Below are 20,612 nucleotides of genomic sequence, written 5' to 3' on the forward strand. Positions count from 1 at the left end.
GTGAGCTACCTGGCAGCTCCTTGCCAGAGAGCATGCAGGGGTCTGAGCCCCCGTTTGCACTGTGCACTCTGAGACAGAGCAAAAGCAACACAAAATCAGACTTCTCATCTCTGTTCCAAGAGCACTGAAAGCATGATGACTTTCCCAAATGCCTGTGAAAAGCCCCAAACATTTGGGTTTTTTGATATCCCCATGCTGATATGATTCAAAGCTCTCACTTTGAATCATTATTCTGCCACACAGCTTTCATGCAGATCATCAGCCAAGCAATCTGAATGATGAATTAAGTCCTTAGGATGAAATTCTACCGCTCTCAGTGAATTTTACACTAGCCTGAAACAAATTGCCTTTCAGTTCACAAAAGCTTTAACAAACTAAGAAATATGGCACTGGAGAAGAAACACAGGCGACAGCAACGCTCATGACAGCCTCTCATCACCACACAGCAAGCCCAGTACCTGAGCAGAAGAGTTCCACAAAGCCATCTCTTAATCTTTTCCTTAATCCAACCCTCAGCTTCATCTTCATGTTTGCAAAACATAACCACTTGTCCTTTTTCCCCCAAGCTGTTGAAAGCAAGTCCACATCACGCACGGAACGCTCCTCTGGGTGAACAGCCTGACGTACCCCCAGCTGCAAGCCGCCTTGCAAGAGGCAACAAACTTTATATAGAGAATAAATAAATTTATTAAATGAATACTTCATATTGAGAGAACTAATTGATATTACTAAGTGCCTCCACCTGCCAGAGGATTCCATTAATGGCTTTAAATAATCATCCTTTGGTAAAGATTGCTTATTTCATGTTCACTGTTTCCTCCACAAGTCAGTAAAATATCACATCAGGTGGTGTATACTTCCAACGCATCACCTCTGCAGTGAAAGGGACAAAAGTGGTACTGGAAAAGAGGCATGTGCTGACACAAAATGATTAGCTGTGGAAGAGGTAGGCAAGAGCCCATACTCAGCGTGAGCTTGGATTTCAACACACAGATAATCCAGAGAGAGTTTCCATTTTCTTACGTTAAACAGCATGTTGAAAACAAGGCTACTAACAACAGCAGCTCTTGGCTCTCACTGCAGCTCTGTCAGCACTCAAGACTAGAATTCCTCCCTGATCAGGAGACACCTTGTAAGCACAGTAAAGCATGGGCAAAACACAGCAGTTGACAAGATGCTTTTGTTCATATACAAACACATACACCCACCTCACAGCTCTGCCTGGCTGGAGACAGAGCTGGCTGTGCCCTGTGGCACCAACAGAGGTGAAACAAAGAAGCTGTTTCGCATCACAGGATATACCTTGCTGGGAAAAAACTCAGAGGTCATCCAGTCCACCCCCTGACCTACCCCTGAAGGGACTCTTACAACGAAGATGTTTATCAAACAAAGGAAGGAGCACTCTGAACTAATATTTACTTAGTTTCCATGAACATTGTCAATTTTTAATAAAAGATGAAGAGAGCAAAGTAGAAAAATGGCATGGTAGGAGAAAGAAAATCACACACCTTGAGACACTTTGGTCACATCATTGAGCACTTGCAGTCTGACCTGTGCATGCTGGCACCAATTTTCCCTGCCTGTACATCTCAAGTCAGGGGGAACTGACCTGCTGAGGCCTGAATCCAGCCTCAACCCAGCAGCCTTGCAACTCCTGTCCCTGCTCCAGCAGAAGCAGCCCCTCTGATTCGGTGCTAATCCCTTAATTTCACCATGGCACTTTCCCTCTCTGGACACAGCTCTAATGTGTACTTTCCTAAGATCAGCTCAGCACAAGTATGATAAATTCAACACAAGTAAGATCAAAAATCCAGCAAAGTAAAATCAATCCAGCCAAGTAAGATCAGTTGTGCTGGCAGCAGTGTGTCAGACTGAGCCTGCAGTGCCCCAGCCAGGAGTGGATGCAGTTTGCAGGCTGTCTGCACACACTGGGTGCTGTCTGCTGCCCACAAAGCTGGCAGTGACAGGAGTGACCTGGTAGAGTGCAGCACAGCAGGGATCTCAGGAACCCCAACTCCACATTTGACGGGGTACTTGGTGCTGTGGGTTAGTTGCTTGGGCGGTGTTGGATTGGTTGATGGGTTGGACGCGATGATCTTGAAGGTCTCTTCCAACCTGGTTTATTCTATGTATTCTATGTATTCTATGTATTTTCAAGAGCCTCTGAATGTCAAATGCTGCCAAGCAAGCAGTGCCTGCATGGGTGTGATGGCAGCTCAGCTGGCACTCCCTCAGCCCAGCTTCAGTGCCAGCTCAGCTGCTCTGTCTCTCGGGAGTCAGGCAGAGCCCCCCTGCTATCCAAGCATGGCCTCAGCTTGGGGGGCACTCAGCCTGCACCACCACCAGGGAGCCGCCTGATGGGATTGATCTGGGGCTGTGTGGTACCAAATGGATGTCCTGCTGTGCTGCTCAGGGGAAGCAGCAGCTCCCTGGCAGAGGGTTTTAAACTGGAAAATGAATCTCCATGCAGGCAGGCCAAGCTGGGCAGCCCCCCAGGAAGGGCTCTTTTAGGAAGCAGCAGCAGCTGCCCTGTGTTTATTGCGGGTGTTAGCTTCCCAGCAAAAAAAAAATCACCTCCCCTCTGCTCCCTCCTGGAGACACCAGATCAGAGAGTCTGGAGGGGACAGAAGAAAGCTCAGAAGTCCTGATGGTAAGTGATGCCAGCTTGCTGGCACGGGCAGGCTCCCTCAGGCTGTTGGAGAGGGTCAAAAGCCTGAGGCTGCTTTTTTTCCTAGGAGTGCTTCCCTCTCACCCATAGCAGCTCTGCCAGGTGGCTGGGGAGGCAGCAGCTCGACTGGCATCTGTGAAGGTCTTTGGGCTGCACTGACCTGACCCACAGGGTGCAGCAAACCTCCCTGCCTGTTGCACACCGTTGGGAACAGGTGAGGAGGGCCTGGGCTTTGCACGCTTGCAGCAGCTTGGGAGGACTTTGGGGATGCTGCTGACCAGGAAATCAACTCCTTAGGGATTTTGTTTCCTTCTCTTCTTTCCCTTTATTGGATGTGTCTCAGGCATCGCAACCACAGAGCCATCCCTGGGACGTTTGCAGCTACCCTTGTCCTTCTCATCAGAAGGAACACGAAGCTGAGTCCGGGGGTTGCCATTTCCTCCCTGGCAGGTTTGGTTGTTTGCTATAAACCGAGAAACTGCTTACAAATACCAGGCCCAAAGCTCCTGCCGTGGCTGTGCCTGGGTGCAAGGGACTGGACTGGGGCTGCGGGGAAGGACAGGAGCCAGCCGGGCACTGCCATGCACACGCCGCGCAGCCAGCACAGGGCCTGCCGCGGCAGCTCAGCGCGGTCCGTGCCCGCGGCGGGGGCGTGCTGGCTGCCGCGCAGCAGGCGGCCGGGGCTGGGCGGGCAGCAGGGGAGGCTTGGCACGGCGCGGGGCGCCCGGGCGGGAGCGGCGTGGCTCCGGGCGTGCGGCTGGCTCCGTGGGGCGCCTCTGCACCGGCGCCGCGGGCAGGCTCGGCGCCGCGGGCAGGCTCGGCCCCGCCGGCTCCTCCTGCCCGGACCGCGGCTCCCGACGGCAGCGGGCGGCGGCGGCGCCATTGGGCGCCGCGTGGGCAGGATGTGACATCAGGGCACAGCTCCGGGCCCGGCAGCCGCTGCCCTCAGCCCCAGCCCGGGGCTCCGCTTCCCCGCGAGGTGCTGCGAGGCTGCCAGGCTCTGCCTGGCTCTGCCTGATGGCTGAGTGCCGGAGCTGGGGGCTTGCTGGGCAGGATGGGATCTGAGCTCTACAAACATACAGCAAAGGGAAGAAACAAACAGAAACTGAGCAGACGGCGCCGAGATGGACGAGGGGGGAACGAATCCGAACGGCAGCAAGCTGCAGGGAGCTGCAGGCCAGGTGTCTGCCACGTCCGTGCCAAACCCAGTGATGAGAGGTATGTAACTGCCCCAGCCCCACACCAGCCCGCAGCGCTGCCAGGCGGGCGCAGGGCAGAGCCGGGCTGCAGGGCATGAACAGCGTTCCGCGCTTCAGACGGGGCTTTAACGAGCTGCTGCTGCCTGCTGCGGAGGTGCGGGCGGTGGGTTGGGTGTAGCGCAGCAAGGAGTGCTGAGTTCTGTGCCGCAGGCTGTGCCAATGCAGCCCCGGAACCACAGCACGCTGAGCTTGCAGGGTGGCATGTTTGACTCAGCAGTGCCAGCTGCGAGCTCAGCACTGCCTCACTGCTTCTTTTCCTTTCTTTTCAATCCCTTTCTCCTTCCTTTCCCCTTTCTTCTTTTCTTGCTTTCCTTTTTCTCTTTTTTTTCTTTGTTGTGTTTTTTTTGTTGTTGTTGTTTTGCTTTGCTCTTTTTCAAATTTCTTTTCCTTTTCCTCTTCTTAATCCTCCCTTTCCCCTTCCTCTCCCTTCTTCGTCCTCCCTTTCCCCTTCCTCTCCCTTCTTCGTCCTCCCTTTCCCCTTCCTCTCCCTTCTTCGTCCTCCCTTTCCCCTTCCTCTCCCTTCTTCGTCCTCCCTTTCCCCTTCCTCTCCCTTCTTCGTCCTCCCTTTCCTCTTCCTCCCCCTTCTTTGTCCTCCCTTTCCCCTTCCTCTCCCTTCTTTGTCCTCCCTTTCCTCTTCCTCCCCCTTCTCTGTCCTCCCTTTCCCTTTCTCCTTGTCCTTTTATTCTTCCAGATGAGCAGCCTTGGGTGTTGTTGCCCAGGCTGAGCCACCAGCCCTAAGCTCTTCTGCAAGAAGCCAGGGCATGGTGTTCAGCTGTGCCCAGTGCTGTTGTGGTGGCCTCACTCTCCTCACTGTTCTGTTATCTGGATCAGAGGCATTGAAAATATATCCCAGTGACCAAAGCCAAGCAGATAACTGCACAGAGCAGCTCAGCCAGGTGTGTCCCTGCAGCTCTGCTGTCTGAGCACACGGTGAGTACAGAGTGAGTAAGGTACATCCAGCTGCTGTGGGTTTACACTGTCCTCATGCCTTGCCTGGGCTGCTCAGGCTGCTTCCACTGCCAGCAAACAGCAAATGAAGACCCTAGGAGTGCTGTAAGGGGATGCTCAGTCTGTTGTGCTGCCTGCCCTCCTCATGCATGCCCTGTGTGCCCATCCTGGGGCAGGGGTGGCAGTGCCGTTCACAGGATGGATCTAACCAGTTTCAAACTGGAGATGAGCTCCAGTGAAGTGGAGGCTGGCAGGAGGGGAGCCCCCATACCCCACTGCTGCACACAGCTCCTTTGCAAGGCAGAGCTCAACCTATTCTCCTCCTGTCTGCCTGCCCCCCAGCACAGCCAGGAAGTCAGCAGGTTGTGTGAGGCTCAGGCCACACATCACAGACTGCAGAGGGAAGCCTTAGAATATGGAAAGTTCTACCAAAGGTGCTCTGCATGGCATCTTCTAGACAACCTCTGCTGTGAGGGCAGGCTGGGGGTGTTCAGGCTGGAGAAGGGAAGGCTCCAGGGGCACTCAGAGCTGCCTGGCAGTAGCTGAAGGGATGCTGCAGGAAGGCTGCAGAGGGACTTCTCATGAGGGTGTCTGGAGACAGGACAAGGGGGAACTTGGTTGCTCAGGGCCTCATCCAGCCTGGCCTGAAAAACTCCCAGGCAGGAGGCAGCCACAGCTTCCCTGGGCAGCTCCTTAGCTCCACTCTAACCCTGCTCTGCCTCGGCTTCAAACCATTCCCCCTTGCACTGTCTGCAGACACCCTCAGGAGTTGCCTCCCCAGTGTTTCTTGAGGGCTGAGTTGTTTGCAGCACATGGAGCTGTGGCAGGAGAGAGAGCAGCTTGGGGCCATGCTCTCCATGGGAACAGACTTGGAAGTGAGCTCTGGCAGTTAGTCCCTGATCAGCTCTTTAAACCTCCTCTTCCCAGTGAACCCAAGGCTGGTGTGAAACTGCCTTGGACTTGCACTGACTGTTAGGATCAAAGCCTCTGTCTTGCCAGTGCAGGGCTCCCAGCTGGATCACACTGTGCTGGCATTCACCTCTTGTTTCCCACTGACACTCTCTCGTGTCAGGAGTGGCCTTTGCTGTCCAGCTGTGGTGGCATTGTAAGCTAATGGCCAGTCCCTAGGTGGCTGTGGTCTGCTCTGTCTCTGCCTGGGGTCTCAGCAGAAGCCTGCCCTTTCTCGGGGAAGTTCTGGGTGGATGAATTCTGCACATGGCTGTGGTGCCAAGGCCCTGCACCTCTGGCTGAGGTGGCACTGAAACAGCCTCATGGTTTGCACAAGCCCTGCCTGTACTGAGCTGGCCAAGAAGAGATCAAGCTGCAGCCCAGACAACTTGTTCCTCAACCTGCATTTTTGGAGTGACTACCAACATCCTTTCCTTGCAGCTCACACAGGCTGGGCAATGGCATTGGTTTGTAAAGGGGAAAGTCAAAGTCTTTTAACTGGGCCTGGAATCACAACCAAGCATAGGACAGCAGTGATAGCATCAACAGGTGATGGAGAGCTCCCCAGGAGCCAGCACTGGTCCCTGGCAGCCCAGAGCCAGCTGTGTGCTGAGCTGCAGCCAGAGCAGGGAGAGCAGCAGCACAGGGAGGGGATTCTGCCCCTCTACTCTGCTCTGCTCAGACCCCACCTGCAGCACTGCCTCCAGCTCTGGGGCCCCCAGCACAAGAAGGACCTGGAGCTGCTGGAGAGGCTCCAGAGGAGGCCGTGAGGATGATCAGAGGCTGCAGAACCTCCTCTGTGGGGGCAGGCTGGGAGAGTTGGGGCTGTTCAGCCTGGAGAAGAGAAGGCTCCAAGGGAGATCTCAGAGCAGCCTCCCAGTACCTGAAAGGGGCTGCAAGAAGGGCAGGAAGAGACTTTTGCCAAGGGCTGGGAGTGATAGGATGAGAGCAGAGCAGATTGAGATTGGATGTGAGGAACAAGTTCTGCAGCAGGAGGCTGCTGCAACTCTGCAAGGGGTTGCCCAGGGAGGGAGCTGAGGCCCCATGCCTGGACATGTTCAAGGTGAGTCTGGAGAAGGCTGTGAGCAGACCTGCTCTAATGGACAATGTCCTTTGCAGCTCCCTTCCAACCCAAACCATTCCATGATCCTGTTAAATAGTTGAGAGCAAGACACAGGCACAGCCAGAGCAGTGATGTTGTCTCCTGAAGGGTTGTGCATCTGCTCAGCACCAGCAGGATGAGCTGCAAACACGCCAGGGCGAAGCTGTCCTCTTGTCTCCCTTCTTCCCAGCCCCTGCTCCAAGGAGCGCTCCCAGGAAAGCTTGGCAGCTGCAGGAATCAACTGGGAGAGCAGTGTGCTGAGGTGAGAGCTGCAGTGGGGTAGCTGATGAAGGGCCCATGGAGATGTTTGTCCTCTCCCTGCCTTTGTCTCCACACAGACTTTGTTTCAGACTGGTCTCCTGTGCACGATGCCTCCATTCATGGACGTCTGCTTGCCTTGCAGAACCTCATCAAGCAGGTACCTCCCCCCAGGCTGAAGGGCTTCTGCTGGGTCTCTTCAGAGGTGCTCTGGAGCCTGTGCTTTGCTGTGAAAGCTCTGGGCTGAGGCAGCCACGCTGAGCTGCATGCAGTGAAGCCTGCATGCAACAGGCTGGGGTTTCCCTGCAAGCAATTCCTTGCCTCCCACCAGCCCCCTGCACAAAGCTGCCAGTGCATGGAAACACCCTGGGTGGTGCAGGCAATGGGACCCTGACTGCTGCTCTCTCCAGGTGTCTGGGGAATTCCTTCTGCAGCTCTTGCAAGGTGCTCAGGCAAGGCTGCAGGTGAGGCTTTAGATCAGCCTCCCCAACAGCTGGTTCTGAAGGCCTGAGGGCAGGCAGGGCCTCTGCTCCCACTGCAGAAGGGAGGAGACATTGCTGAACCTCAGTGCTCCACTTCTCTGGACGTTTTGGCTTTGGCCTGTGGGAGGGCAGCAGCAGTGCAGGATCCAGTCCTGCCAAGCAGGCAGGGGCTCAGCAGGCTGCAGCAGTGCTGTACAGAGGTGGCAGTCACCACCCTGCCAGGAACTCTGGCAGCAGGTTTTAGTGGTTTTGTTCATTTATTTATTGCACCACCACCAGACCTTGCTGCTCCTGGTGTAGTAGGATCAAACCCCTGCTGAGTTCCTGAGGAGGTGTCTGCATTGTCCTGTTGGGCAGTGCTCTGCCTGCAGCTTTCTCTGCCAGGCAGCAGTGTGCAGAGGTGGTGGCCTGTGGTGTCCTATGCCAGTGCCCAGCCTGGCTTTTGCTGCCTCCCTCCCAGGCAGCTGGGGCTGCTCTAATCACACAAAGCCAGCCAGTGGCGGTTTTGTTTTGATGCTGTGTGGCTTTTGGTGTTGGCTGCAGTGACATTTTCCCTGTTCTCACAGGGCAGTGATGTTAACCTTCTCACAGCAGACCAGGTGTCTCCCCTGCACGAGGCCTGCCTGGGGGGCCATGCTGCTTGTGCCAGGCTCCTGTTAAAACACGGTGCCCAGGTGAGTAGGGGCTGGGCAGACCATGGTCTTGAGTGCTGGTGTGGTTGGCATCACACTTGCACCCTGAGGGATGAGCTCTTTCATGCCAACACCTCACTGCTGCTTGCACTCTGTGCTTAGCTCTGCCTCAGGTGCTCACAGCTTTACCAAATGCCCTTCTCCAAGCACCCCAAAAGCACAGGTTTACACAGAGTTCTTGCAGCTCCTAGGGGGAAGCTGCAGTGTTCCCATAACTGACTGGAAAACCCCACAGGAGCCCCAGCTGACGGTGCTGTTTCCCCCCAGGTGGATGCAGTGACTGTGGACTGGCACACTCCTCTCTTCAGTGCCTGTGCCAGTGGCAGTGTGGCTTGCTTGGCTGTACTGCTGCAGCATGGAGCCAGCCTGCACCCACCCTGCGACCTGGCATCCCCCCTCCACGAGGCTGCCAGGAGAGGTGAGCCCACAGGCAGCAGCTTTCCTTTGCCTGCTACCAGCAGGGTGTTGAGGTGGAAGGGAGAGAGAAAGAAGATCCCTGGGGCTGTTTAGTGTGGAGAGGAGAAGGCTGAGAGGGTGGGGGTCAGGATGCAGGTGCCAGGCTCTGTTTGGTGGTGCCCAATGACAGCACAAGGAGCAGCAAGGACAAGCTGGAGCACAGGAGGTGCCACCTCAACAGGAGACATTTCTGTATGGTGAGGGTGATGGAGCCCTGGAGGAGGCTGCCCAGGGGCGTTGTGGAGTCTCCTTCCCTGGAGCCGTTCCAAAGCCAGCTGGATGTGTTCCTGTGTGAGCTGCCCTGGGTGCTCCTGCTCTGGCAGGGGCTTGGGCTGGACGCTCTCTGGAGGTCCCTTCCAGCCCCTGACACTGATTCTGCAGTATTGATGTGGGTCATGTGAAGTCCTTTCCTCGTTGGTCTCATCAGAAGTGGTGCAGTTCCCCCTGCTGCTGACTGAGGAGAGCTCAGCTCAGCCCTTGGGGCACCTGCATTCATGCAATGACATCTGAAAGGGGCTGCATCATCCTGTGACAGAACAAGAGGACACAGTCTCAAGCTGCACCAGGGGAGGTTCAGGCTGGATGTTAGGAAGAAATTCTCCCCAGACAGAGAATGTGCTGCCCAGGGAGGTGGTAGAGTCACCATCCCTGGAGGTGTTTAAGAAGAGCCTGGTTGAGGCTCTTGGTGCCATGGTCTCTTCCAACCTGGTTAATTCTGTATTCTATTCTGTATCCATCCAGCTGTCTGCATCTGTCTGTGATGTAGAGAGCTGAGGGAGTCAGCAGACAGCACAGTGTGCTGGTGGGCAGCTGGAGTGAGCTGGAGCACACCTGAGGGCTTGTCCTGCTCTGGTCCCGGGGCTCTGCAGCTCCTGTTCGCCAGAGTGGGAATGCTGCGGTGGGCGGCAGTGTGACACCACCACCACCTCCTGGCAAAACAGAGTTTGTGCCACACTGCACTGCTCTGCTGGGGGCTTGGAGAGGAAGAGCCTGGTGCCTGTGGGCTGACTCTTCCTTCCTCCCTCCCCTTCCAGGCCATGTGCAGTGCGTGGAGCTCCTCTGGTCCCACGGAGCAAACATCGACCACAGCGTCCCGCAGCTGGGCACTGCCCTCTACGTGGCCTGTGAGAGCCAGCAAGTGAGCTGTGCAAGGAAGCTGCTGGAGTCAGGTGAGCCTCATCTGCTTTGGTTTCCTTCAGCATCTGCCTTTGGGCTCTCTTTGCATCAGAGGTGTGGAGGCTCCCCCGCTCTGGGGCCTGCAGATGTTTCTCTCCTGGTGGCAGCCCTGGGTGAAAAGCAGCAGCAGGGCAGCCAGGGGCTCAGCTTTGCAGCTCCCAACCAAAGCATGGCTCATCCCAGCACCTTCCCAACCCACCACACTCGTCCTGGTGTTCACATGGCTGCTGGTGCCTGGAGCAGACACCCTCCTGCCAGCCCTCCTGGGGGTGAGGCTGCAATGCTTTGGGAAAGAAGAAAAATGTCTTTTGTTCCTTTTCTCCTCTCTTCACCAGAGCAACTGACTCAGGCACTTCCCATGACATGGCTGCAGGCAGCTCTGGATTCCTACTGAGCTCACAAAAAACTTGGGAACACTTCAGTGCAGAAGAGTGCTCAGCCCTGCAGGCTTTGCATGCAGCCAAAGCTGCTCAGCCCTGCAGCTTTGCATCTGTTTTAGGAGCTCTTATTCCAGGATAAGGGAAGGGGGGACATGGATCAGAGGTGCTTGCTTACATCCTGCTTTCCCAAAGACATCTTGAGCTTTGTCTTTCTCTCAGTTTCTCCCCAGCAGATACTTTGGCCTTTGGAAGTGTCACCAGCCTGGGGCTCAGTGCAGAGCAGGTTAAAACACTGCATTTATTTCAAAGACATGGGGCAGTGGGAGGGGAGCAAAGGAGGCAAAGCTACACTCATGGGCTGGGCTGTGGCTGGAGGGCTTCCTCATGCACTGTTCCCCTGGGATCCTCAGTCACAAGCCCACTCCTTCTCAAGCAGCATGAGTTGTGCCCAGGGTAAGGGAATCCACCTCTGGGTGGATGCTGCAGCAGTTACAGATCACCAGAGGAAGAGCAGCCAGTGCAGGACATGGAAGTGGGCTGCTCTGTGGTCATTGCTCTTTGTCGTTTCTTGGTGTCCAGGAGCAAATGTGAACAGTGGCAAGGGCTTGGACTCCCCTCTGCATGCAGCTGCCAGGAGCTGCAGCGTGGAGCTGGTGACACTGCTGCTGGACTTTGGAGCTGATGTGTGGGGGAAGAACGCTGAAAGCAAGAGGCCGATGGAGCTGGTGCCCCCCAGCAGCCCTGTGGGCAGACTGCTGCTGCAGAAAGAAGGTGATGCTCAGAGCTGCTTTGATTTGGAGTCACAGAACATTAGAGGTTGGGAGGGACCTCCAGAGACCATCCAGTCCACCCCCCTGCCAGAGCAGGAGCACCCAGGGTAGTCTGCACAGGAATGCATCCAGGTGGGGTTGGAAAGGCTCCAGAGGAGACTCCACAGCCTCTCTGGGCAGCCTGCTCCAGGGCTCTGCCCCTCACTGTGAAGAAGTTTCTCCTCCTGTTGAGGTGGAACCTTCTCTGTTCCAGTGTGTATCCAGTGTTCCTTGGCTTACCACTGCACACCATCCAGAAGAGCTTGGCCCCCTCCACTTGACCCCCACCCCTGCAGCAGGCTGATGTCCTTTGGTGGGTGCAGGCCTGGCTTTTCACTGCCGAGTGTTCTGGGGGCCACACACCCTCAGCATGAAACAGGCTGCAGGAGAAGAGGATGCAGTGGTGCAGAGCTGCTGCTGCAGAGGTGCAGTGCTGGGGGGTGGAGCCCCCTCTATAACCTCTGCCCTGCTCTCCCTGCAGGGCCTCTGTCCCTGATGCAGTTGTGCCGCCTGTGCATCAGGAGGTGCTTTGGACACAAGCAGCACCAGAAGGTAGCAGGACTGCTCCTCCCAGATGAGCTGAAGCAGTTCCTTCTTCATGCTTGAGCCTTCCATGCTCACACCTAGTGTCTAGGAGCACAGCAAGGTTGGTTCAGCAAGGCTTTTCTCATCCCCGGTGTTGCCTGTGTGTTAACTCACAACAGCTTCTGCTCTCCGCTAAAGCCCTGGGCCGAGAGGCAGGGCCCTGACCAACACACTCAGTCCGTGCTGAAGGAGCAATTCTGCATGGATGGAGGGTGAAGCTTGGAAATGTAACCTGAGAGGCCCTTAGAGAAGCTGGAAAATGAGTAGGGCACTTGCAAGCACATCTCCTGTCCTCCAGGACTGACTGGGAGGGCTGGTGGCTGGCAGCCCCAGGCAGCACTGGCAGCACTCCATGGGCATGAGAAGGACGTGAAGGATGGCTGCCCTTGCTCTGTGAGCAGTGCCCCTCTGCCTCTCACTGTGGGGCCTGTGTCCACACTGCTGCAGGGATAAGGAACCCACCTGCAAAGCCAGGAGGCCCCTGCCAGAGGTTAGAGTTTCTAAGCACATCACACAGCAGAGAGATCAGCACCAACCAGCAGTCACCTGCAGCTGGGCCAGCCCCTGGAATGTGCCTTCCTGCCATGGCAGCTCCCCAGGGTGCAGCCAGAGTGGGGGGAAAGTTTCTAATCATCACTGAAATCAGTTCTTCCTGATGCTTTGGGACATAAGGGAGCCACACTTCAGAGCTGGGCATGTTCTCTGTGGGGTTCTCCTCCTTCAGGAGCACAGACAGGCACTGAGTGCTGCCCCTTCCTGCCCTGACAGGTGATATTTCCTGAGCATTTCTCAGAGTGCATCAGAAAACCAGCAGCTTCTGTCCCCTTTCCCACCCAAGGAGGGAGATCATCTGGAGAGGGAGATGAAGTTGTTTCTTGAAGAGGAGCTGCTTCATTCCCAGCAGCATGGGAGTGCTCAGCTCTGCCCCTGCCTGGCTGCTGGCTCAGCCTCTCAGACGTGACCTGTGTGCTTCTCACTCCCCCGAGGCTGTCAGGACAAACATTTGCTCCAGCTGAACTTTAACTCTGGCTTTTTGTCTCTCTCTCCCAGGAACATGTCCTGCTGCCACAGACCACAGTGTGCTTGTGACCACTCTCTGTTCTCCTGGGTGCTCTCCAGGCCATATCAGCTGCCTGAGACATGCAGGAGCAAGAATGCTGGAGCCCTCCAGCCTGCTGCCCTGCCTCCTCTCCAGCTCTGGTGCCTCTGCATCACCTGGGAGCAGCAGCACACAGCCATGTCCTCCTCAAGGCTTCTGGAGAGCCTTGGGGTTTTCACTGCACTGTGCAGGCTCCTGCAAGAGTGGCCTTGGTGTGCAAGAGCTGTGTGGGCATAATTAGCACCATCAGTGAGAGACATGGAGTCCCAGGTCTCATCTCCTGAGTGGAGACACTGCCAGCTTCCAGTGCACAAACTGCTGCTGGGGTCTGCAGGGCTGTGAGCTGCCAGTCTGCTTTTTGCACACAGGACATTAAGGAGGGTGGATCAAATGCTACCTGGATGTTTGCATTTGATGTCCTTTGCAATTCAGATTCTCAGCTGGACAAGGTGACTGCTGGCTGCAGGTGGTTTGGTTCTTTTGTGCTGGCCAAGCACAGCAAAATCTGTTCTGGTGGTTTTCACAGGGTCACAGAGTGTTAGGGGTTAGGAGGGACCCTCAGACATCATCCAGACTGACCCCCCTGCCAGAGCAGGAGCACAGGAATACAGCCAGGGCGGGTTGAAAGGCTCCAGAGAAGGAGACTCCACAACCTCTCTGGGCAGCCTGCTCTAGGGCTGTGCCACCCTCACTGTAAAGGAGTGGAACCAAGCAGGACAAAAGGACAAAGGTAGTGATGTCCACACTGCCCTTGGGACAGAAGCAGATCTTCACTGATCTGACCCAGTTCATTACACATCCTTTGATCCGTGTGAAAATTCCCTGGCTGGTTGAGGATCCTTTCCCTTCTGCTGGGGCGGCAGCCAGCTGCCATCACAGGCTGCAGGAAAGCAGGGGTCTGAGATCACAGTATCACACAGTATCACAGTAACTAAGGTTGGAAGAGACCCCAAGGATCATCAAGTCCAACCTGTTCCAACAGACCTCACAACTAGACCATGGCACCAAGTGCCACGTCCAATCTCCCCTTGAACACCTCCAGGGACGGCGACTCCACCACCTCCCTGGGCAGCCCATTCCAATGACGAATGACTCGCTCAGTGAAGAACTTTTTCCTCACCTCGAGTCTAAACTGGGAGAAGAGACCAACCCCTTCCTGTCTACAACCACCTTTCAGGTAGTTGTAGAGGGCAATGAGGTCGCCTCTGATCCTTCTCTTCTCCAGGCTAAGCAACCCCAGCTCCCTCAGCCTCTCCTCACAGGGCTGTGCTCAAGGCCTCTCCCCAGCCTTGTTGCCCTTCTCTGGACACCTTCAAGTGTCTCGATGTCCTTCCTAAACTGAGGGGCCCAGAACTGGACACAGTACTCAAGGTGTGGCCTAACCAATGCAGAGTACAGGGGCACAATGACCTCCCTGCTCCTGCTGGCCACACTATTCCTAATACAGGCCAGGATGCCATTGGCCTTCTTGGCCACCTGGGCACACTGCTGGCTCATGTTTAGGCGGCTGTCAATCAGCACCCCCAGGTCCCTTTCTGTTTGGCAGCTCTCAGCCACTCTGACCCCAGCCTGTAGCTCTGCATGGGGTTGCCGTGGCCGAAGTGCAGCACCTGGCACTTGGACTTGTTAAATACCATCCCATTGGACTCTGCCCATCTGTCCAGTCGGTCAAGGTCCCTCTGCAGAGCCTTTCTACCCTCTAACTGACCAACATCTGTTCCCAACTTGGTGTCATCTGCAAACTTGCTGATGACTGACTCAATCACCTCATCCAGATCATCAATGAAGATGTTAAAGAGGATGGGGCCCAGTACTGATCCCTGGGGGATGCCACTGGTGACTGGCCGCCAGCTGACTGTGGCACCATTCACCACCACTCTCTGGGCTCAGCCTCCAGCCAGTTCCTAACCCAGCACAGAGTGTTGTGGTCCAAACCACGAGCTGACAGCTTAGCCAGCAGTTTACTGTGGGGGACGGTGTCAAAGGCCTTGCTGAAGTCCATATAGACCACATCCACAGCCTGCCCCACATCCACCAGACGGGTCACCTGATCATAGAAGGAGATCAGGTTGGAGAGGCAGGACCTGCCCTTCCTAAATCCATGTTGGCTGGACCTGAGCCCTTGGCCATCCTTCAGGTGCGCAGTTATTGCCTCCAGGATAATCTGCTCCATCACTTTCCCTGGCACTGAGGTCAGGCTGACTGGTCTGTAGTTTCCAGGTTCCTCCATCCGTCCCTTCTTGTGGATGGGGACCACATTGGCCAGTTTCCAGTCATCTGGGACCTCTCCAGTCAGCCAGGACTGGAGGAAAATGATGGAGAGTGGCTTGGCCAGCTCATCTGCCAGCTCTCTCAGCACCCTAGGATGGATCCCATCCGGTCCCACGGACTTATGGGTGTCCAAGTGGCTCAGCAGGTCCCGGACTAATTCCTCATGGATTTCTGGGGCATTACACTGCTCCCCGACCCTATTACCCAGCTCAGGAGGCCACTCATCCTGGACTCCTACCTTGCTGTTAAACATCGAGGCAAAGAAGGCGTTCAGGACCTCAGCCTTTTCCTCATCTTCGGTCACCATGTTCCCCTCCAGGTCCAGTAAGGAGTGGAGGTTCTTCTTGCCCTTCTTTTTAGCATTGATATATTTGTAAAATTGCTTTTTATTATCTTTCACAGAGGTGTTCAGCTTCAGTTCCAACTGGGCCTTTGCCTCTCTAATTTTATTCCTACATAGTCTAACCACTTCCTTAAACATACCTCGAGAAGCCTTCCTCTCCTTCCAAAGGTGATACAGCCTCTTTTTTTCCCTTAAATCCTTCAGGAGCTGCTCCTGTGACCCAGACCTGAAATCCATAAGGCTGAGAGCTGTGTGAGAGGAGTAAATGAATCCATTCCCAGCTTGAGAGGCTGAGATTTGCTGCCCTTCCTTCCCCTGCCGCAGCAGCTGCCCGGTGCCTCCTCCCTGGGGCAGCAGTGCAAGGGACAGCACAGGGGCTGGGGGGGAGGCTGTCAGCCCCAGGGCCCGGAGAGGCTCCTTGAGGCAGTGCTGGGCTCAGCCAGCAGATGGTATTGGTGGCACAGCGCTGCAGAGCACTGCCTGGAGAGAAGCGCTGAGGGGAAAGGCGAGCAGGGGCCGGTGCTGCTGCGGCTGAGCAGAGCCTCAGGCTCTCGGGGACCAGGAGCGGCTCACCTCTGCCGCTGCTGCTCAACAGCCATGCAGCCTGCACTTGCTTCTGGCCTGATCCTGCCCAGCCTCTCTGCAGCAGCTGTCCCAAAGTGGCATTCAGAGGCATGCAGCAGGGCAGAGGATTTCCCTTAGCAAGATGCATTACCTGTGCTTGGTATTTACCTGCCTGTTCCTGGGCAGGCTGGGACTGGGACCACCCAGAGCTGGGAAGAGAGCACTGCAAAGCTCTGCAGCAAATGCACACCAACACTCTTGTGTTTTCCCTCTGGCTGTCAATGGCCTCATAACTCACACACAGACCCCCAGACTGGCTCAGGCTGGAAGGGACCTCAGAGCTCATCTGCCCCAACCTCCCCACCATGCCCAGGGACACCTCTCAGCTAGACTCAGCTGCTCAGGGCCTCATCCAGCCTGGCCCTGAACACCCCCAGGCAGGAGGCAGCCACAGCCTCCCTGGGCAGCCTGTGCCAGAGTCTCCCCAGCCTCACACTGAACAACTTCTTCCTCAGCTCCACTCTAACCCTGCTCTGCCTCAGCTCCAAACCATTCCCCCTGGGCCTGGCTCAGACACCCTCAGCAAAAGTCCCTCTGCAGCCTTCCTGCAGGATCCCTTCAGCTCCTGGCAGCAACTCTGAGCTCCCCCTGGAGCCTTCTCCTCTGCAGGCTGCACAGCCCCAGCTCCCTCAGCCTGTGCTCCCAGCAGAGCTGCTCCAGCCCTTGCAGCATCCTTGTGGCCTCCTCTGGCCTCTCTCCAGCAGCTCTGTGTCCTTCTCCTGCTGGAGACACCAGGCCTGGACACAGAGACCCTACGGAGTTGAGGTCTGAGCAGAGTCCAGGGGCAGGATGCCCTCTCCTGCCCTGCTGCCCACACTGGTACCGCAGAGATGCCCTGCAGCAGTGCCAGTCTCAGGAAGGTCTTCGTTTTTATGTAACAGTTTAAGATATTTTTCCCCTACCACCCATTAACATCTGACAGCAAAAGTAGCAGCTGCAGGGGTGGAACCTCCCTACCTTCTGAAATAGCATCTAATTAACCAATTAGTCCCTGAGCTCTGCCTGGGTGTGCAGAGTGAGCACTCACTGGAGTGGAACACCCTTCAGCAGCACTCCTCTCCTCTGAGGACATAATTGCTGCTGCCAGCTCCCCGGTTCCGCAGCCTGCCTGTGACCACTTCCTAGGCAGCAGCTTTAGGCAGGACTCCTGAGCTGGTTTGTGGGGGAGTGCTCCTTTGTTAGTCCTGGGAGCCCTCTCCTGCAACCCTGCAGCAGGGGAGTGCCGCTCAGGACTGCTCACAGCTCTGCCTCACATCGTGCAGTGGCTCAGCTCCCAGGAGGTGTCTCCTGTCCATGTCCTCTCCACAGTGCTTTGTTTCCCCTGCCTCCCACACTCTGCAGCCCGGCAGATGGACCTATTGCACATGGCAACCTCATTCAGCTTCTCCTCTCAGCAGGGGATGCTCTCCCACTCTGGCCATGCAGGCCAGCCCCTGAGCTGCAGTGTGTGCTGTGAGTGGTGATGCAGATCCCCACTCATCCCCAGGGGCAAGGGCTGCTCTCTTACCTAGACCTGAGACCATTCAGCAAGGCACACAAGTGACAGCCTGAAGATGTGCTTTTGCCTCTTGCAAACAGAGGCAAGTCTGGAGGCAGCCCCTCAGCTCAAGAAGGAGCTCAGGGAAGTGCTGGAGAGAGTCCATCCCAAGCTGCTGCAGGCAGTGGAAGATCTCCTGTGAGCACAGGCTGACGGAGCTGGGAGCAGAGCAGCCTGAGGGCTGCCCTCAGTGCTGGGGATCAAGATGTGCAGGGCTGATGAGCCAGGCTCTGCTCAGGGATGGCCAAGCACAGCACAAGGGGCACTGGGGGCAAGCTGGAGAAAAGGAGGTGCCAGGGGAACAGAAGGGAAAACTTTTTGCCTGTGAAGGTGGCAGAGGCCTGGAGCAGGCTGCCCAGAGAGGTTGTGGAGTCTCCCTCCCTGGAGCCACTGCAAAGCCAGCTGGATGTGTTCCTGTGTGAGCTGCCCTGGGTGCTCCTGCTCTGGCAGGGGCTTGGGCTGGATGCTCTCTGGAGGTCCTCTCCAGCCCTTACAGTCTTTGTGATCCTGTGGCAGTGCTCTCATTTCTCTGGAGGTGCTGCTGCTGCTGTCTAGAACGTTGCAAGCAGCAGAGAGGAAAACGCCACAGGGAGCAGGAAGGACCTCACACTCCTGGTGTGTTTGTGTCACTTGTGTGCAGCAAAGTGCCGCTGGCTGCAGTGTGAAGGCTGCAGAGCTCCTCCACCAGTTCCTTCTGGCTCCACAACAGCCATAAAGGGAAGGAGAGAGGAGCTCTGCTTTGCTCCCCACCACCTGCATGCCTCTGGGCTGACTCTTTCACCTCTGGAGCCCAAACGCATGAGAGGGAACGCTGTAGGCTGCCGGGTGGGGTCCGTGTCCCGCAGAGATCCAAGCGCTGCAGTTTCTGGCTCGTTTCCCACGGCCCCACGCTGCCTGGCGCTCATTTTGCCATTAAGCTCCAGCTGTGGCCGTCCCGAGGCTGCTGTTGCCTCTGCAGCGCTGCTTTTGTGCGCTGGAGCAGACCACCTCCTTGCCCAGCAGGCAGCAGGCTCTGCAGCCTGGTGCCCCCCTCGAACTCCCGTCGCAGCGCAGCTATTCTGATGGGACCAGGGGGGGAGGGCGAGTTCTGGGTGGATCTTGTGCAAATGACTCCTGTTCTATTTTTGATCACTCCAGCCAATTTTCCCTCTCAGAGTCCCTCCTTCCTCTCACTAACACACTTATTGACTCACGTCTACGGGAGCACCCTGCCTGCTGGCTCCCCTGGCTGGCTCATTACCTGTATTTATTGCTGCGTTTCTCTGAAGCCATTTCATTAGAGTCTGCTTTATGGTTATGGCAGAAACCTACTGTCAGCACACAGAGCCCTTTCATGCTCGTGGCAAGTGCAGGCTCATTCTGCCTCTTACATTTTATTAATCTCTTCCAACCATTAAAAAAGGAGGAAAAAAAGAGTGAAAAGGGCAGTTAAGTTACTGCAGGAGTTTGCTTCTTTCCATTAAGAGCAAAATAAACCTAATTTCCTGCAGTTTTCTGCTGCCTGGCTGAAAGCTTTGGGGTGGATTACTTTTTGGAGAGCTATTATGATTGCCCACAGGCAGAACAAGTTCAGCAGAGGATCAGCTGCTGAATCTCCAGTAGGGAGGAACTTCCAGCTCTTTGTTTGCAGCATTCTGTAGCTCCTCCAGAGGGGCTCCTGTTGCCTTAACCTCGTGAAAGGTGACCCCAGCAGAGGTAGTTTTCAAGTGCCACAAGTGTGAGGCATGAATGTGAAGGTTGCGAGGGCATTGGGAAGGACCTTTGAAAGAGTCCAGAAGGAGAAAGAAGTGGTGGGGATTCTGCACTGGCTCAGAGAGACTCCTGCACCAGAGCCAGGACCAGGCAACCTCCCTGAAACAGACACCTCTGACTAAAGCAACTGCTGTTCGTGCTGCAGCTGGCACAGCCACACTCCTTGCCTTGGCAGCCAGACCATTGCAGCCATTTAGATGCCATGCTACAGGAGGCTGTTTGGGCCAGAGTGGGAAGGAAAGCTGCTGTGGGCTGGAGGGTGGCCAGCCCGTAGTGCAGTGGCACCTTCAGAAACCCCTCTGAGGGAGCCCCAGTTCTTTGATCCCATCACCAAACTCATCCCTGGTGCCCCCCTCTTGCCCAGCAGTTTCCCACCTGCCCACTCACACCTCTCCCGTGTGCAGACTCCATCCACACTCAGCCTTTCTCTCTAGCTTTGCCACCTTGCTCTTCCCCTCCCATGCTCCCGGTTCCAGCTTCGGTTTCCTCCCAAGCACTCTCTGATGTCTCTGATTCAGCTTTCCCTACCCAACCTGTCTGCAGCCATTTTCACTCTCCTACCTCACAAGCCGTGACCTTAACGCTGTGTTGCTGTTGTACCGTGCCTGGGAGACAGCAGAGAGGGCTCCGTACCGACGTCCACCGTGTGCGGGCCGTGGGCTCGCAGCGCGGATGAGCATCGCTAACCAAGGTGCTGAATATCAGAGCGAACAGCTCCGCTGCGAGGAGGATATTCTCTCAGAAGCCTCCAGCAGATGTAATCAACACCTTTCCACCTCCTCCCCCAGGTCTTAAAGCAAGAAAACTTTTCCACATTGTGAATGGGGAGGGCCAAAAACGAGCCTCTGCTCAACAAAGCGCCGAGAAGGAAGCTCGCATTGCTGCTTCAGGTTGTTTTAAAGGCCTGGTTTGCATTCAGCACTGCAGAGCAAGTCCAAGAGGTCCATCAGGCAGCCTGAGTTGATTAGGAGGTGTTTGGATGCGGTACAGATTCGTTGCATACTAAAGAACAGAGACTATTTATAGGCTCCTGGGGCAAGGGGGGAGGAAAACAGCAGTGCCTGAACCTGCTGCTGAAATGACTTCACTGTAGAGCTCATCTCATTCCAATTTAGAGTGCAATATTCCTTCAGATGTGATAATGGCTTGCAGATATTTTACCACCACCACTGTGAGACAACTGCATCAAACTGCCATTAACCACATTAGATGTTACAGTTCTT

At 55.8% G+C, this 20,612-nt stretch overlaps 1 protein-coding gene across 3 annotated transcripts; it reads left to right on the forward strand.

Moving 5' to 3' along the window:
- The first annotated feature begins 3,667 nt into the window (after positions 1–3,667).
- On the forward strand, positions 3,668–13,707 carry ASB9 (ankyrin repeat and SOCS box containing 9). Of its 3 annotated transcripts, XM_009898073.2 has the most exons (7): positions 3,668–3,886; positions 7,264–7,343; positions 8,232–8,339; positions 8,625–8,775; positions 9,848–9,982; positions 10,949–11,140; positions 11,660–11,819. In XM_009898073.2, exons 1-7 carry the CDS (start codon positions 3,793–3,795, stop codon positions 11,782–11,784), a joined length of 885 nt encoding a protein of 294 aa, XP_009896375.1. In that variant the 5' UTR covers positions 3,668–3,792; the 3' UTR covers positions 11,785–11,819. The 3 variants fall into 3 exon arrangements, with proteins under 3 accessions (XP_009896375.1, XP_054021958.1, XP_054021960.1); XM_054165983.1 differs by lacking the exon at positions 9,848–9,982; XM_054165985.1 differs by lacking the exons at positions 9,848–9,982; positions 10,949–11,140; positions 11,660–11,819 and adding an exon at positions 12,814–13,707.
- The last annotated feature ends 6,905 nt before the right edge of the window (positions 13,708–20,612 follow it).

This window comes from Dryobates pubescens, chromosome 12 (assembly GCF_014839835.1).
Source record: "Dryobates pubescens isolate bDryPub1 chromosome 12, bDryPub1.pri, whole genome shotgun sequence".
NCBI classification, from domain to species: domain Eukaryota; kingdom Metazoa; phylum Chordata; class Aves; order Piciformes; family Picidae; genus Dryobates; species Dryobates pubescens.